The 17417-nt window shown below is 41.6% G+C and overlaps 1 protein-coding gene across 1 annotated transcript in view; it reads right to left on the bottom strand.

The window, feature by feature from the left end:
* The window catches only part of LOC116702471 (titin-like), a 210852-nt gene that overhangs the window by 169440 nt on the left and 23995 nt on the right, over nt 1-17417 (bottom strand). The window contains 3 exon segments of the mRNA XM_032536680.1: nt 14639-14902; nt 15934-16206; nt 16842-17108. Of these exon segments, the coding sequence (XP_032392571.1) occupies nt 14639-14902; nt 15934-16206; nt 16842-17108 (804 nt within the window).

A 17417-nucleotide genomic window follows, 5' to 3' on the forward strand; every position in this document is an offset into this window, starting at 1 on the left:
CAAAGAGTAATATTTCCTGGTAGTGAATTCTGTGTGATTCCCTATATACTGTAGCAATACGCATACAACCAACAATTCCCATGTGTGCTGTGTGCTAGTGATTATTAAAGATATTAAACACGGACTTGATCAGTGTAAAATTAGATAAGTAAAAGTTAATACCCTCATAGGACTTATTAAGCAGCATGTGAGTGAAATACTGATTGAGAAAATAAAAGTAGGTAAGTTACAAAATAAAAAGGTTCTAATGAGATGTAGAGGGGAAAATACTAGTTTCATGAAGTGGACAACAAACACGAAAACTGGATACCTAAAATGAAAATGATTGGCAGCTTGTTTTTTGAAGCAGACCGCACAAACGGGAATATCCGTTCAACTAGCTCACAACTTGTTTCCCTTTGACGTGGGATTCCAATCCTCTTCAATACACGTTCATACATGTTTAGAAGCAACAAATGCCTTAATTACAAGTTCAAACATTCACCATTATGAATTCCCCGTTCTTATGAGTTCGGTGGACCGAAATAGATGTTTACACACCCCTCCTATACCTTGCAAAAAACAAGCGTCCTTGTGTCACTCGACAAGTTTGTCTCATAATTTTAATGAGATCGCTCTTTGCTCTGTAAAAAAACTTCACAAGCAAAAATGTGTACCTCAATTTATGTCTCTGAGTGATGTAAAACCAGAACCTCTGACAGCATGTCTGTGACTACCACATCCTACCCTTTGCGTTGCTCGTTAACTTTAAACCATTGGTGAGTGAAAAGAATGGTCATAGTCTGATATCATAATCATGCTGTTTCGTGACTCATTTTACACATGAGACATTTTACTGTGATGTACGAACTTGAATATGAACAGTTTGGATAGGTTAAAGGTTGGGAGGATGTTAAAATGAAATAAATTGGGGTAAATAAAAAAGTCCAATGCCTAGTTTACATCTTTGTCATGTCCTATGAATTGATAGTGAACTCATCGTAATTTGTTCTCCATTATTTGATGGTTAACATTCACATACCAAGACCTGCATGTTTTCGCAGATGGTTAAAAAAAAAGAAAACTACATGTCAAATTTAATCACAAAACTATAGCTGATACTGGTCCGGACCCTTTAAAATTACGTATTATTTATGTTCATGACGACGTCATCGGTGTGTTCGTCCGTTGATGGAAAAACAGTTCGGCTGACCGTACGACGCAATAGTGGGTATTAGCGGCAACGCCAGCGCGACGGTCAACTTGTCACATGAAAACACAGTATTAAATTCGGACATTTCTGGGCGATGTGTTGATGCACATAAGTCAGTCAGGTGCATGGGAGGCATCTGCCTAGCAAGCATAAATACTAGGTCTGAGGAAAGAACCGTTGGTGTTCTGGGACTGTTGTAGGAGACCTTTGGGAGGGGTGCCGGGCGCACGCACAGAGAGTGCAGGTCATCCAGACTTGGCATGTAGCTTCTTGGAGTACGGTAGGGTCTCCCACTCAGGGGAATTGCGCCTCTTTCCCTGAATGTTGAAGGTGGGTGTGGCCGATCCAGTTGTTGTGGGGGGGGGGTGGGAAGATCGACAGTACAAACCATTTCCATGAAATCAGTTTAGACTCTCAGGAGTAATCGCCATGTACATACGCTCTCCCCAGTGGCCGTATTGATACTCTTTATAAAGGAATGACGCGCATCGGGACCATGAGGGTGTTATATGAGCGATAACGTTCATTCACTTGCAACTAATGTTTATCGCTGATAAATGTATTATCCAGTTTCCACAGTGTCCCTTGGTAGTAAACTCCTCCTTTATCCCAGACAAGGGCCGTGGAAAGGTGCATTGTAGTTTATTACTGGGGCTGTATCGTTGTGCTATTGTGTTGGGTGCAGAACATAGCTGCCCAGAATGGACAACGTACCCCAGCACCATTACACAGTCTGATCGAGTGAGGAGTGAGGACAGGTCGTGTCTCATACCTGAAATTTCTTCATCTTTATCCAGACAGTTTGCGCTGCTCGTTTCCGTTTATGACAAGATCAAAGACCGTTCGTCTGTCTCCTCTTTGTAAGCAAGTTCAAATTTTTTTATGTCAGTGTGAGATATTGACAACAGAAGGTTATGTTGGAATGTTAGGGTGCGTGGAATTCTTTTTAGATAACATGGCATAAAGAGCCGTCAGCCATGGTCCTGTCTGTGTCCTATTCCCCTTACTGTTTTTTTACTTTCTCGTGATCATATAAAGCTTACGTCAGAGTGTGTTGTGTTTTGGCGTATGGTCTCACATGTTTTTCCTTGAGTGATTCCTCCGTGCCTTTATCTTGGTTGTCTGTGAAGATTATTTTCTGGTACTTCTCTTTTATAGCCCTACTTGGGTTCCTTGGCGTTACGTGGATGTCGGTGATACACCATCAAAGGGTCTGTTCTCAGCCTTGACTTGAAAACTTTGTTTCTCCAGTTTCTAGTCCTGTTCCCACTGAAATTGCTGTGTAAAGGTGCACATCCATTCTCCAGCCAATCAAAATCAGTCTTTGTTTTGTTACAGCCAGCCTCAACTTGGAACCTTCAGTTTTGTCACAGATCCGTTCTCCAAAGCACAACAGCAGATGATTGTTCCTTTTGCAGAGCTTTTGAATAATGTTGTAATATTTGCATTTTCTTGCTTTCTAATAACTGGTGCATCATTGTTACTTTAATTTCTTGTGAAGCTCTGAAGCAAACTCTCTGCTTTCTTGTATAAACACATTACAGATCAAGATCAACTGTAACTCCTTCTTCAGAGCATATTTTCCGTCTTTGATTCAATTCTTTCACGTTTTCTTTCACATTGGTTGGCACTTCTCGCAATAAGTGGACTGTGCCGCGTGTAGCGCAGGTTTTGCTCTTAATGGACTCAAGGGTAACGTTTTTCAACATGTCAATGAAGGGATCTTATCAGTTGCTGGTCTTCTTCAGACCTCGCCAGCGTAAATCCCTTATGTAATACACTTGCTTTTGTAGCTGTTTGAAAACAATGCGTGTTAGGCTGTTTATGTGGGAAACTATTGTAGCGTGATTTTGAACGCACTGTTTCTGTTTCTTGTCTGGGACCATGTTCTCTGTTTGGGTTCCTGTCCCTTTACGTTATTCTTTTTTGTTTGTGTTTGTTTTTTTTTGTTTTTTTGTCCACTGTATGACTTTGACATTGTTGGCGCTGTGTTACACAGCTCTTGGTGCTTTGTCAGAATACATAATGACTGTAATCCCCTAACCTCTGATATTTATTTTGAGTGCCGACTTTTTTTGATTCCTTTATAGACACCATTCAAACCAGGGCCAGAAGAATATTGACTGATCTTCTTCATAGTTGAGGTCCTCATAGTTTTGTTCTGCAGTAGTTCCCTCCAGGTCCTCCAGACACAGTTGAAGTGCTGTTTAAGTTCCTCTTCTCTTTTGCCTTGTCCTTTAACTGATGAGCGAGGTCTTGTGCTCTTTTGTAGCGGGTTTTGTTTTCTCAAACTCTGATCTTCGTATCATCCAGCCTTTGTTACGAGCATGCTTCTGCTGGATGACTTTCATCCTTGTTTCTTTTAACTCCTCTCACTTGTTCATCAAGAACTCATATTGATTTGTTTATTTCGGAAATCTTCCTCATTAGAGGGCTTTTCTCATGATACATATTTTCTTACGTTCTCTTCATCGAGGTCATTAAAGATGTGTCTGTCAGTGCTTTTTTGATTTCTCCATAGCCTTTCTCTTAATTTCATTTTTATGAACAGGATCTGTTTGAAGCGTGCGTGTGTCTGCTGAAATGTGTGAGGGGTGGGGGTGCTACCGTTTCCATTTTTCCATTCTGGTTTCGAAATAACTCCCATGTGCCAGTGTGGGGAAAGTCCGCGAGACATGTAAGTGCTGTCTCGCTAGAAAATAAAGGCCACTGGTACCATGCCATGATACGTGGGGCACTGGCGAAACTACCATCAGATGGAGGGCGGACTGAAGCGGGCGGGTCTGGATTTCAAGTGTGGTTTTGGTCAACTGGGAAAACAAAGTTTGGTCGGCATGTCAGCAAGGCGTTCCCACAGGCATGAAGTTTGCTTTTGAAATGGGTGGGAGAGAGGAATCCCAATCAGACTGGGAAGCGGTAAGAGGAGGAAGGGCCCGGCAGAGCGCTTGGAGAATCTCACTGGTAACACTGGATTTTGGAGAGCCCTAGTGAACTGCCTTCCCATAGTGGGCAAAATATTTCACATCTTTGCCACATCAAATACAGTGACGTCACTGAACACTCGGCATCACAGACCTCCGTCGGTGGGGCTGCTAGCCTGGGCCAGCGGTCCATATGTCTTGCAACCGGGTCTCTTTCCTCCATGTTTTTCCACACATCGCAGCTGCAATTCTGTACATCTGGTTGAACAAACACATACAACTAGAAAAGTTTAAACTTGTATCCATCCTATAACGCCTTGAACAACAATCTGCGAACATCGTGCATCTCAGCTGGATTCTCTCCAAATGTGATGATGTTCATTTTTCCCCAGACCAACAACAAATTTGCCAGGTCATTGTCGGGGTGACGCTAGCGTTACCAGGTTCCAACGTCAAGATCCCGCAGTCCCTTCAGTGGTCCCCACTATAATATAGTCAAACGAAAGTCGTTCTTGATCTCCTCTGCAACTTTGACCAGCTGCATGAATGCACCCATTTGCACTCGGTGTCCTAGCAATACACTGCAAACTTTAACCCAAACATGGCATTCAGCATTGTGTATTTTCCACTCGTTTGTACGCCTTAGAACGACATAATGTACCCAAAATAACGGCTTCGTGTTCAGATCACACGCATTGCTTTACATGTGTATGTTCACTCTACTAAGAGTAGAGATCCAGTCCAGATGGGCACAGATCATGTCTCAACCATCCAGTCAGCTCCATTGGGTTCCTTATATCTATAAAGCTCTGCGGGCAGCTCAGACTCTAGGTGATATTTTAGACACCATGTCGAGCTGGTCCCCGTATTCTTTGTATTGTTATTTTGTCTGCAGAGAGCATTGGTCTGTTCATACTGTAGTCCGTCCCATTTCTACTCGACAGTATTAGTGCTCCAAGCCGAAATCTGGCGGTGGACTGGGGTATAATGTCCTGTGTTGGTGACTAGGTGCATTAGTTTCAGTTTGCTTTGCGTGTTTAAATCGAATCGTTTATCGTGTTAGCTCATTACTTCTTCATGAGCCAAGACCATACGATCACACGGTTATCATCATAGCTTTGGAGTATTTAATAATCTAGTAATCTATTCTGATGGAAAGTGGCTCTATGTTAGATCTTTGAGTTCCAACTTCAGAAAATACTCCTTAGTCTGGTTTATTGGGCAAGAGGGAGAGGCTAGTAGAATGAACCCTGTCATCAGTGTCACTCTAAGAAGGTCATATGCATAGTTGCGTCTCAGGCGTATTTGTGCATCATTGTCCTGTTTGCTTTGACATTTACGCGTCTAAATTGTGTGCCTTTGGGTGATTGCAGTTTCTTTGTCGTTGTTTGCTGTGCACACTTCTTAGCCACAGGTTTGGCTTGACAAGGTGGAGGGAATATTCATCTTTTGTCATATGTGAAGCTTCCATCCACGCTCTAAGTAAGTTTATATTTGCTTGCAGCAGACGAGTTTCCCCTGCTAGTGTGCGTGACATTTCGTCATCATGATCTCCACTTCTGATTCCAGATTTCCGTGTACAGCCAACTGCTTTAGCTGTAAAGTATGCTTGGTTGCCAGACAAGTCTCAATTCAGTTTTTTTTAGCTCTTCTAGTAACATACAATAGACTAGACTTCTGTCTTTTAGCCTCTTTTGTATTTTTCCGTTGGGTAGCTCACCTCACCTACAAAGCATATGCAGTCCAACAGAATCACATGAGAGGCGTTGGGAGACGGGAGAAGGCGGAGATTAAAGTGGCAAAATACTATTCACAGCACCTGGTTTTCCATAACTCGGGTACGTCGACTCATAGTGACGGAAGACCTTTTCCATCAGTAATAGCTACTAGCGGTGTGATGGTCTTTTATTGATTCAAGCAGCGATCATCCCTCATGGATACACGATTTACAGCGAAGGTCAATGCGTCAGTAATGCTCATTGGGTGTATGTTCCCACCAGGGCAGGAACTACACACCGAGGCAATCTCTGCACACCATCCTCAGTCATGACGAACTTGGTGCTGACCTGGACATGTTTTCTGTGGAATAAGGTTTTGTGACGGTCGTTGATCAAAGTGTTCATTCAGCTGAGATTTAGACAGAGATAGTGAACCGGCGGAGAAATGACAACCATGGGTGTCTCAGCGTGCAGATGGTGAACTCTTCATGTGCCAATGTTGAATTCTCTTTATTTTGTTATCTTCCAGCTTTTCTTATTTGTCTGATGTCCAAAAAGGACAGTCAATATCCATTGTGACTGGGTCAGGAACAAGCAATGGTAAGGCGTCTGACATTGTGATTAGTCTTTGTAATCCGGTTCTGCTGTAAATATCCATGTCATGAGTCATGAAAATACTGCGCATTTGAACCTGCCCTTGGATGCACATGAGTCTGCTTTGATTGTCCCACAGTCTGCAGTTGGTGCGTTAAGAGCTTCTAAAGCTAAGTCTATATGGTTCGTCTTACTCTCTCCATTGTGTCAGACACTGGATTATGAGCTTTGAATGGCTCAACCCAGGACTGTCTTGTTTTACAGAATATATTCTGGCTCTGGCGTCTAACATCAACACTTCTGAAGAAAAGATATGAGCATGATCTTTCTCAGATTTGGTTTATGGTCCTGTGTTTAACAGGCGGACCTATTGATAAGAAAAATCTGTCTGGTGCTAACTTCTGTTTGTCTTGAAGGTGAAGTCTGTCAACAGTGTGTTTCAGTTTCTCTTCATATTGTTTTTGTTCCTTTTTGATTTCGCGTCAGAAAAATTCGCCAAAACTGGCTGTGTAAATAAATTACTAACATGTACTCTATGCAAATAGAACATACATACAATGGGATCTACGTGAATAGTCTTAGGATCTTGTGATAAAGTATTCTTAATTTACATTGAAAATAAACCAATAGCATACAATACTAAACAGCGGTGTAATGACATGACATTTTGGACTCTAAAATATCTCACCTGTAGCAGACTGACTTAGCTTCTACGCTCCTTCCTTGAGCTTGTTCACTGCGCATGCATTTGAGAAGCCATGCAAATCACCGAATTCACACATACATCTGTTTTTTATTCAGTTTAGTCGTTTTTGCAGTATATAATAATCATGTATGTGCAACCCTGTATGTTGTAATTCACAGAGATTATGAATCTACCAGATTTCTAACCTTTTCGGCACAAAAACGTGATATTCGACAAAATAAAAATAATACCTTTCACATATAATTGCAGATGATTACAGATTGTGTTTCAGCACTCCTTCGCTGTGCTGTCATCATTCTCTCCTGAGTGTTCACCTTCAGTCAGGGTGCAGTCACTGGACACATACTGTCCGCCTGGAACATGAACCTCACAGAGTTAACACAGATTGCATGATTTTGGTTTTTTCAACTACCCATGTCATTGTCCCGGTGTCAAATTGACCCAGTTTTTCCTTAGGTCATCATACTACGCCAAATGGAATTACCCAAAATAACAATTGAATTGATTCCACACAACGCTCTTTGGGGGTGATTTTGATGGAAGACACACCAGGGTTAACTATCCTAATTACTAACTCTCCCTATATTTGCAACTTTATTTTGTTTTAATAAATTTCTTTTTTCCCTTTTTGTCTGCAGTTGATTTTTACAGGGTTGGAATGGCTTCGAGAAAATTATTGAAGTCGTATCGAGTTTTTTCCCTTCATGTTTGCTTTGTGGCAACAAAACCAAGGCAGTTTGTTAGAGCCTAAAAATCCAGAGAGACTCTTTAGCTCCACTATGTGGACCAGCTCTCTCTAACTGTATCTGTTCTGCTGTTTGGTGCTGTAGCAAGGGGCCTGGTTGCACAAAACTAACAATTACAGATACATCACAGGATACCTTGAAAAAGCGCGCTTGACTTAGTGTGATCTGTCTCATCGGTGTGGCTTAACTTCGGTTGCACTTTGCCGAGCCAGGAGCACAAGGTGAAGTCTATGTCCAGCCTAGTGTAGATAGCTGGGATCAAGTGCCGTTCACGCTTTCTCAAACAGACCACTGTATCGATCACGATTTCTGATTCATGAATTGAGAAGGACGCATGCGCCATATGTTTTCACTACCAATTAGCGCAGCTGATAATGGAAAGTAACCAGAGGGAAGAATAATGCCAAAAGGGAAATATTCTCCTATCAAACGGAGAGAAAAGCCCACATAGTGGAACCCGACTGAATGTGTCGGGATTTTAAAGCCTCTACTTAGAGCCTAAAGGTCACTCCACATTGTTAAAATGGTAACACTGTGTTTTAATTGCTTTAAATATGCCTATTTTAATGTTTCGGTTTTTATGAATCAATGTGCTGGTTTGAACTGTAAAGTGCTTTGATTAGCCTACCTGTAAAGCGCTCCTCCATAATCAAATGTATTTTATTTAGCCTTTCTAAAGTGGAGCCGCGGGCATCAGTTCCTTGGATGTACCCTACGGGGACTAAAGGCTTAATTTCCAACCCTTTATTCATCAACGGCAAACCATGTATGTTACAATTACAACATATGCACAAATCTCTAATTCTGTGTACAATTAATGTTCATATCGATACAACTAGAAAAAGAAGTAAGTTGACTTCAATACCCGCTGTGAGCATATGTAAAACAATATTCAGTTTTGTGTCTCTTCTGACAAGTGGGCCGCCAACCAGAAATAAAAGATTTAGCGAACATTGCGGTGTTTCCCTCCCGGTGTGGATGAATGTAAACACTAACACTACATACGCTCGTATAAGGCCACGTTATTGGTCCAGGGATGTTAACTACTTGAGAAGGTATCTGACACCAATGTAAGCTAGAATAAAAAAACATTAGGCCCTACATATTAAGGAGTAACACAAACTGTCCTTTATTAGAGAAGGATAAGCAACAACAAAATGAAATCATGGTCTCTGCCCAGTTTCTGCCAACACTAATATCATCTGGGAAATATTTGCTACATGAATTTCATCACACATTATCACCGAGCGTGTCCTGTATAAACCTGACAGCTGAGACCTAAGACGCTGCGCTGCTTATCTCTACTTATTACAGAGAGAGTCGCACTGACGCAACTCGCAGGTCTGACCGCAGGCCAGCGGCCTCTCGGACCGTGCCAGGCCCCCGGGCCCGCCACCATGGGCAGCGGCCACGCGGCCCGGGCACAGCCACCGTGAGCAGCGCTCAACTCCAAGGCAGCCTCGACACACTACCGTCCCCCATGGGGGGAAAAAGTCCCATTCCGCATCTGGTGCCAGGTCAAATCTTCGCTAACCATCTAACAACTGTAGTAGTTTTTAACTCAAACGTTCCAAACAATAGTGACAAGTAGGCTATATGCATGTTAATAAAAGCAGAACACCTGCAGAAACAAAGAATAACTGTTAAACACGTTATTGTGGATCGACGCAGCCTGATGGATTGACACATGCACTCCAGATTAATTATTAGCCTGTCTGTTAGCCTGCTCTGGACCAGGCTAGGCGCACCAGACTAAATCTCACATTGTTACTTGGCTGGGCTTATTCAATCTGTTTCGTGCAAACCGAGTCAAAGCTAAATTCAATCCAGGATAACCCTGAATATCCCGGCTTAATCCACCTTATCCTAGTTTCCGTTCAACAGCCCCAGGTACTGTACAGGGAACTTTTTCACACAACTTGTTATCAGAAAAACATTGCCTAAACAGTTAAACTGACCACATCCCACCTTGTTGATTTTGCTGAAAGTCACCGAGGAATCCATGGGTGTCTTCTTTGTTGTCCACTGCTCTTTATTTTCCTTTCTGTCTCTTCTCTTCATACACATCACTCCACTGTAAGTATGGGTGTATTTCAGAAACCATGATTCCAGTTTTTTCAGCAGGCTTATCTCTCTTTCCATCCATCAACGTCTTGTACATTGTGGAATCTTTTTTCAACTAAACTGCGGTTTTGCTCTCAGGTCTTGCAAGCACATTTCACATCTTCCCCCTTACTTATGATTCACCAAAACTGTCCTTACCTAAGCAAGTGATCCTTTCCCAAAGCTTTTTCTACCACTGGCATTCCTAAACTGTAATGGTTCCGTTATGCAGACCATTTGTTACCACCCCTGACAGAAAGGCATGAATTTTTGATCTGGTATTCTATCAATGTTCTTGTAACCAAGCTGTTTAATGACCGAGATGTGGCCCGACCACACAAATCAGACAGTCTGGTTGAAAACTGTTTCCACAAGTAGTTTGTCCTCATGGTCCAGTAATCGTTTTGTGTCCAATTTCATGGCATTTATCACCAATTAACACAATGTAGTTTTAGGTATCACTGAAAAAAAAAAGATCACAATGTTACACTGCATAATCCCTGAAACATCTGGCCACAATATAGGTTTGGAAAAGAATTGATTAAATACAAAGGTAACTTATTCTCAAATGCACATTTTTAGTTATAGAGTTTAATTACTCAAAGCATTTAAACTCACTGAAATAAAACCATTATACATCAAATTAAGCAACTGTACTATTAATTGGTTTAAAAATAGTTACCTTTCTCTTGGCTGCAGATTCGATTTGGTTTCGACTCTCCTCCTCCAGCTCCTGGTTGTCATCGTGTGTCTTGCTCCTTCTTATCCTTCATCTTATCACTATCATACTGTATGCTAAGCCAGTGGGACAATACACCAATAAATACACAGTCAATGCAATTTTTCTGTCTTGATGACAAGGCCTAAGGTGGCATTAAATGTGAGATTTTCTTTGTATTTTGTCCTAAATATTAACCATTAACCCTATTTGGTGAGTACTTTTGGCCGGTCCTCCCTCACAATACTCTCAAAATAATTATTTTAAGTTATGACTTGGCTTAAAGTACTGTTAGAGTTAGCTGGATTAGGATATGTTTATGTTAAAGGTTGGGTTGGTGACAGTTTAGCTGGGGATGTTTAATGTTAGGAAGAGAAGCTACAGAACATGTAGAATTGTCACTAGGGTCCTCAAATTATACAAAGACGACCTTGTGTGTGGTGTGTGTGTGTGTGTGGGTGTGTGGGTGTGTGTGTGTTTGGGTGTTGTGTGTGGTGTGTGGTGTTGTTTGTGTGTGTGTGTGTGTGTGTATGTGTGTGTGGTGTAGATATACAGTGTATTTTTCCCCAATCAGAGCCGCAAAGACTTGAAATATCACAACGTCAAACTAATTTTGAAAAGGGCATGTCTTTTTTAAAACCATCATGCTCAATTGTAAGTCACTATGTAACAAAAAACTTGTTTAAACTCACGGTTTGTGTCCGCATCCTGACTGGTCTGGTAGATGTGGTCGTGCTTGTCAGGAATCTTTCCTGTCCCCACCTTATAGCGAGGAGACCAAAAGCTTTGTTTAATCTCGTCTGGCTCTCACAAGAGCCCAACCCTTGGTCAAACCAATCTGATGGATCTGTATCTATAATGCCTATGCATACTTGTAAATCATTGTTGACAAAAGCAAAGAGAAATAAAGACAGCAAAATTAGTTAGGCTCTATAACAAACTAAACTGTGAAAGTAATGCCCTTTCACACCTGTATTTCTTTATCTTTGGTCTAATTGGTTTTTTTTTTGTCATTTGATTTCCGGTAATTTTGGGTTTCACACTGCAGCTACTCCAACCACACTAAAGATCTATATGTGACAAAACTAAACGTCCGGGTTGTCATCACATACGAGCGTGCCAGTCACCGCTGACATAAAGCACGGGTTCCTTCAGAGCTACAGCTGCTACAAGAAGTGCATGTTTTTTAAAGGTGAAATGAAGCTCCATGAAATTCTATCTTGATTCTTCTTCCTCTATCTACATCTGTCTCTCTCTTCCTTATCCTCGCATTCCAACACACAACAATTGACCGTCAACCTTCTCCAACCATCCCCTCTAGTTTCATCAAAACCAGCCCCCTGAGCTGCTCCTAACCCCTTTTATTACCTGTTTGTCCTCAGGTCAAATTGACCCATTTTCCTATATCCATTTTCTGTTCAACTACCCCATTGTAATTACCCAAATAACATGATTGAGTCATCAAACGGTCTTTTGGCAAGCACATATCTCTACTCTTCATTAATTTTGGGGTGTCTTATTCATTTTTCTATAAGCTTGGAACCAAAATTGAAAGTGGGCTCAAATAATTACTGAAATAAAATGAACATATTCCATCTCTGAGTATCCATCACATACATTCCTGTTAATTTAGTTTTAAATTGTCCAAATTTCTGCTTTTCTAACTCAAAGATTGGTATAACTTCCGATAAAATGATGTTTATTGACCATAAGTTCCAAAAATAACATAAACACTAAACTGACTAATTAGTGTATACGTATAGTGCATTGACAACAGCGTCATAATCAAATGTTGACAAAAGTTGACTATTTTCTCCTCAATGTTGAAAAGTAAGAAAAAGTAAAATGTTAAAAACACCATTTAAAGCGTCCAAGTGTTATTCAATTTTGACGGGAATTCAACACAGCGATAACACCACCAGTGTCTAGACTCCAACTGAGATATTCCTGACAGCTCGGATATCCCTAGATCAGTGAGTCACTCTTTCTCTTATCCCCTATTCCTATGTTGTCAATTCTCAACAATGTTTTGATATCAAGTCTTCCTGATTGAACTGAAGTTGCTTGCGACGATCACACACAATATCATTACAATCAATATCTAGCTGAACATACTTGTTGTTCCAACTCACCTTTTATTATGTCTCATTAGCTCTGCCTGGTCCTGTGTCGAATTGGCTGCCTGTCCTATCCCTTATAATATTTAGAGAGAGAAAGACCAGTTGCTTGTTTATTCTGGTCTGCCCCTCACAGACCCTCCCACCTGCTCTGATCCTCATCTGATGTGATAGGTATCAGGAGCAGAGACCCCTCTGCTCGCACAATCACTTTGTACATCAGTGATAACCAAGTCCAAAACTGAAACTCATGATTTACGGAATCAGGTGACTTCGCGGAAAACAATTTATAGGCTTTTGGCGGGCTGAGGGTGTTTTCTGGATTTATATCCAACAACAGTCCAGCACAACCACTGTCAGCACTGTGAACACCAAAAACATAATCACTCTATAAAAGTGTGTTTATTTACAAAAGACGCGCTTCTAGTGATTCTTCTTGGCATGCATGTTAGTTTTTTAATTAGTAACATAATTAAAGACAAGGAGCCTTTTCCTCCCAAACTTGTTACTTCAGAAGACAACAATGAGTTTAATTGACATATGACCGAGGTTTACCTGGTTATGATCATATTCAGGGTACGGTGTATTCTATAAAGCATAGAGATATCCCACTTCTTCATATTCCCATAACGTAAGCTACATGATAAATACTAAGTAACACTCTGTTACTCATACTACGATTTATTGCACAGGCACGCTGTGCTCATTTACCCCAGTGCCAGGAAATATTAAACTCCTTACCTTTACTCCCTGCTTCATGTTACTCTGTTTCTTCCTCGCTCCAGAAGTTAGACGCTTCCACTGTTGCCATTGTTTGAATTTCTGTTAACATCACCGGTGGTTGAAGCCACACTGCACATGTACGCCTGCTTGTCCCACGTACGATCGGATCTTAGCCTTCTTATTGTCTTTTTAACTATTTACACCAAACCTGCATATTTCTTTAATCCCGTAATAACAACCTTTTCATTCACGTGAGTCTCTTTTATATCTAATGACAATGTGGTAGAAATAGATAATACTATATATACAACTAAGCGGTGCATCTTCCTCATTCAGTACACAGGTGAGAGCAATAGGTTTCTTCCAAAGCAGATATACAACAAAAAGTATTCCTCATCACCGCACTGTTACTGTTCTCTTCTTGGGACAACATACTATTTTTAACTTCAACACAGACTATGTTCAAACTATGCTAGACCAGCGTATGGTCCAATGTTTACAACTTGATTAATCATGAGAATAGACTGGAATATGAATCCTTACACATATAATTAGTTCTTACTATCTTGTGACTAGACAAACTACCCCTTCTCATGATAGTTTCCCCCTAATTACAATGAATCCGTCATTACATCGTACAAACTATAAACACTCTAATAACTCATTTCCTTTATTACAATTAGAGCCTACCGATAAGGATTTTTACGGGCTGATACTGATACAAATAATTGTTATTTAAAATATACCGCATATTCCTGATCGTCTCCCAATATCTCGTAACAATATATCAATACTATACCTATAATATAACTAACCAGCGCTGTTGTGGGACTTTGCTTTGAGTTTAAAATGTTAAACAAGAAACGAAATCGATCAGGCCCTTTATTACATCAGCTTCTTATCATTTTTTAGAAAAGATAACTAATGTTGATAAAAGCTTATAACAGTCCCCATCTACATGTAACAGTTGAAGTGATCAATATAACCTACATGGACTGTCCGACTGTCTAGGGGGCCACATTTGCCGACGCTTGATTCAGTCTTCCCCCCCCCCCCCCTCCCCTCCCCATGCAGCCCCAGTGGAGTGACGGGGGTCTTACTCTGGACCGTGAGGCTGCAGCTGGTGTCCACCTTCCCCACCACCAGCTTGTAGCGTCCCGTGTCCGACGCGTACGTCCTGCTGAAGACCAGGCGCTGCTTGGATCCCTTGGCGACCATCTGGATGCGGTCGCTAGGCAGCAGCAGCTTGTCGTTGAGGTACCATTTGACGGAGCTGATGTCCTGGGCCGAGATCTTGGCCTCCAGGACGGCCTTGGTGCCTTCGACCGAGGACACGTCCTTCAGAGGACCCACGATGTCGATCGCTGCAACGGATCAGTTTCAACCCGTTAACACACATTTAAAACCTATCGAACACCACAAAAATATCAAAAAAGTGCCGAAAAGTGTAGAAAATGTCAAAATCCTTGTGTTGTCTCCCCGTCAAAATGGGCTTTTATTTATGTTTTTAACTTTTTCTTATGTTTTTGTCCCTATTTTCATCACTTTTGATGCTTTTTTCTATGTTTGTCACTTGTTTTGACATTTTCAACAATATTAATGTCAGTTTTACAGTTATTAGGACAACATGAAGACAACATGAGGACAACATGAAGACAACATGAGGACAACATGAGGACCACATGAGGGCAACATGAGGACAACATGAGCAACATGAAGACAACATGAGACAACAGGATGATACATGTGGACACATGAGCGTACAACATGAGGGCGACTTGAGGACAACATGAGCACATGAGGGCAACATGCAGGACAACATGAGGGCAACATGAGATAATCACTGAGGACCAACATGGGGACAACACTGAGGACAACATGAGGACCAAGCTGAGACACCATAGGGTACCATGAAGACAACATGGGACAACATTAGGTAAACTGAGACCAACATGAGGGCAACATGAGGACAACTGAGGGCACCATGAGCCAACATTAGGCCAATGAGGATAACATGAGACAACATGAGGCACAACATGAGACAACACTTTGGACAAGGAAACACAATGAGGACAACATGGACTAAACCTTAGTACACCATTAGGACACATGAGGTCAACGGAGACAACATGTGGACACACTGGGAACAATTTATGACACCGGAGACAACATGAGGACAACAGGAGGACAACATGAGGACAACATGAGGGTTAAAAAAAGACAAAGAAGCTTAAAAAACATCAGGAAAAACGTCAAAAAGTAAAAACAAAGTGAAAAATACGTTGAAAAATTGACCCAAAAAAGCTGAAAGATAGTTCGTAAACAGCTTCTAAAACATCGGGAAAAAGTCAAAAAGTGTAAAAAGTGAATGAGACCAGAAGGGTGAGAGACCTACTCTGGACGCTGAGTCTGCCCGAGGTGGAGATGTCCTGCGCCGGGACCACGAAGGCGTAGGCGGCGGCGTCGTCCCGGGTGACGTTCTCCAGCAGCAGCTTGTGGACCTGCTTGTCGATGACGATGTGGACGCGGTCCGACGCCGAGACGGACACGCCGTCCTTCATCCAGCTGCCCTCCACGTTCTCCTGCGAGAAGCGGACCTCCAGCTGGGCGATGTCGCCCTCGCACACCGTCAGGTCGGAGAGAGGCTGCATCAGGGTGACGGGGCGCACTGGAGACACAGGGTATTATCACGTCATAAACACGTTAATATCATGTTATTATCACATTATCAGGTTTTAAACACGCTATCATCATGCTATTACACTCAAAAAGGCAACAAAAAAGGCATCAAAGTTGGCGATTTGACGTCTATAAAATGCAACAAAAGACAGAAAAAGGCAACAACAAGATGCCTAATTAGATGCTGAAAAATGTGCCGAAAAAGCAGCAAAAACATTGAAAAAGACCAAAATAAGGCAACTGAAAAGGTCCAGAGGACACTCAAAAACACGCAAAAAGACAACAAAGCAGCATCAAAGTAGGCAAATAAAAGACATCTATACAAATGCAACAAAATGCAGAAAAAGGCAACAAAAAAGACGTCCAATGAGATGTTAAAAGGTGCCGAAAAAGGCTAAAAATAAGCAACGAAAACATTGAAAAAGGGGCTAAAATATGGCGACAAAAAGACGACAAAAAATACGTCTAAAAACACGACAAAACACAGAAAAAAGTTAAGTACCTGTTCCAGAGTAAAGAGTAAAACAAAGTTGTAACTAAAGTTGTAAAAAAAGTTGTAAAAAAATTTGTAAAGAAAGTTGTAAAAAAGTTGTAAATAAAATTGTCTTAATAAAGTTGTCTTACGTTTCATCTTGAGCGAGGCGCTGGTCCTCACGTCTCCGCAGACAAAGCTGTACTTCCCCTGGTCCTCCTTCCTCACGTCCCTGATGGACAGCGTCTGTCTCCCCCGGCGGGAGGACATGATGTACTTGCCGCTGGGAGACAGCTCCTTGTCCCCGAAGAACCAGCTGCCCTCGGCGTCCTCGCGGGACAGCTCCACCTCGAACTCCCCTCCGTACGTCTCCGGCACCTCGATGTCCTCCAGAGGGGTCCTCAGCTCCAGGGTGGCGCCTGGACATGGACATGGACACGGACACACACACACACACACACACACACACACACAGACACAACAAATGCTTACATCTTCAGGTTTATGAATGAAGTTCATTCATTCTTTATCTTTTACTTCCTTCACTCTTTCCTTTCTCTTGTTTTCTCCCGTGTTCCCTCTCTTATATCCTAGATGTACAGTATATATATATATATATATGCATACATATACACATATACATACACATATATATATATACACACATATATATATATATATATATGTATGTATATATATATATGCATATATATGTGGATGTCCCTCCC

Source organism: Etheostoma spectabile, chromosome 2 (genome assembly GCF_008692095.1).
Source record: "Etheostoma spectabile isolate EspeVRDwgs_2016 chromosome 2, UIUC_Espe_1.0, whole genome shotgun sequence".
NCBI lineage: Eukaryota > Metazoa > Chordata > Actinopteri > Perciformes > Percidae > Etheostoma > Etheostoma spectabile.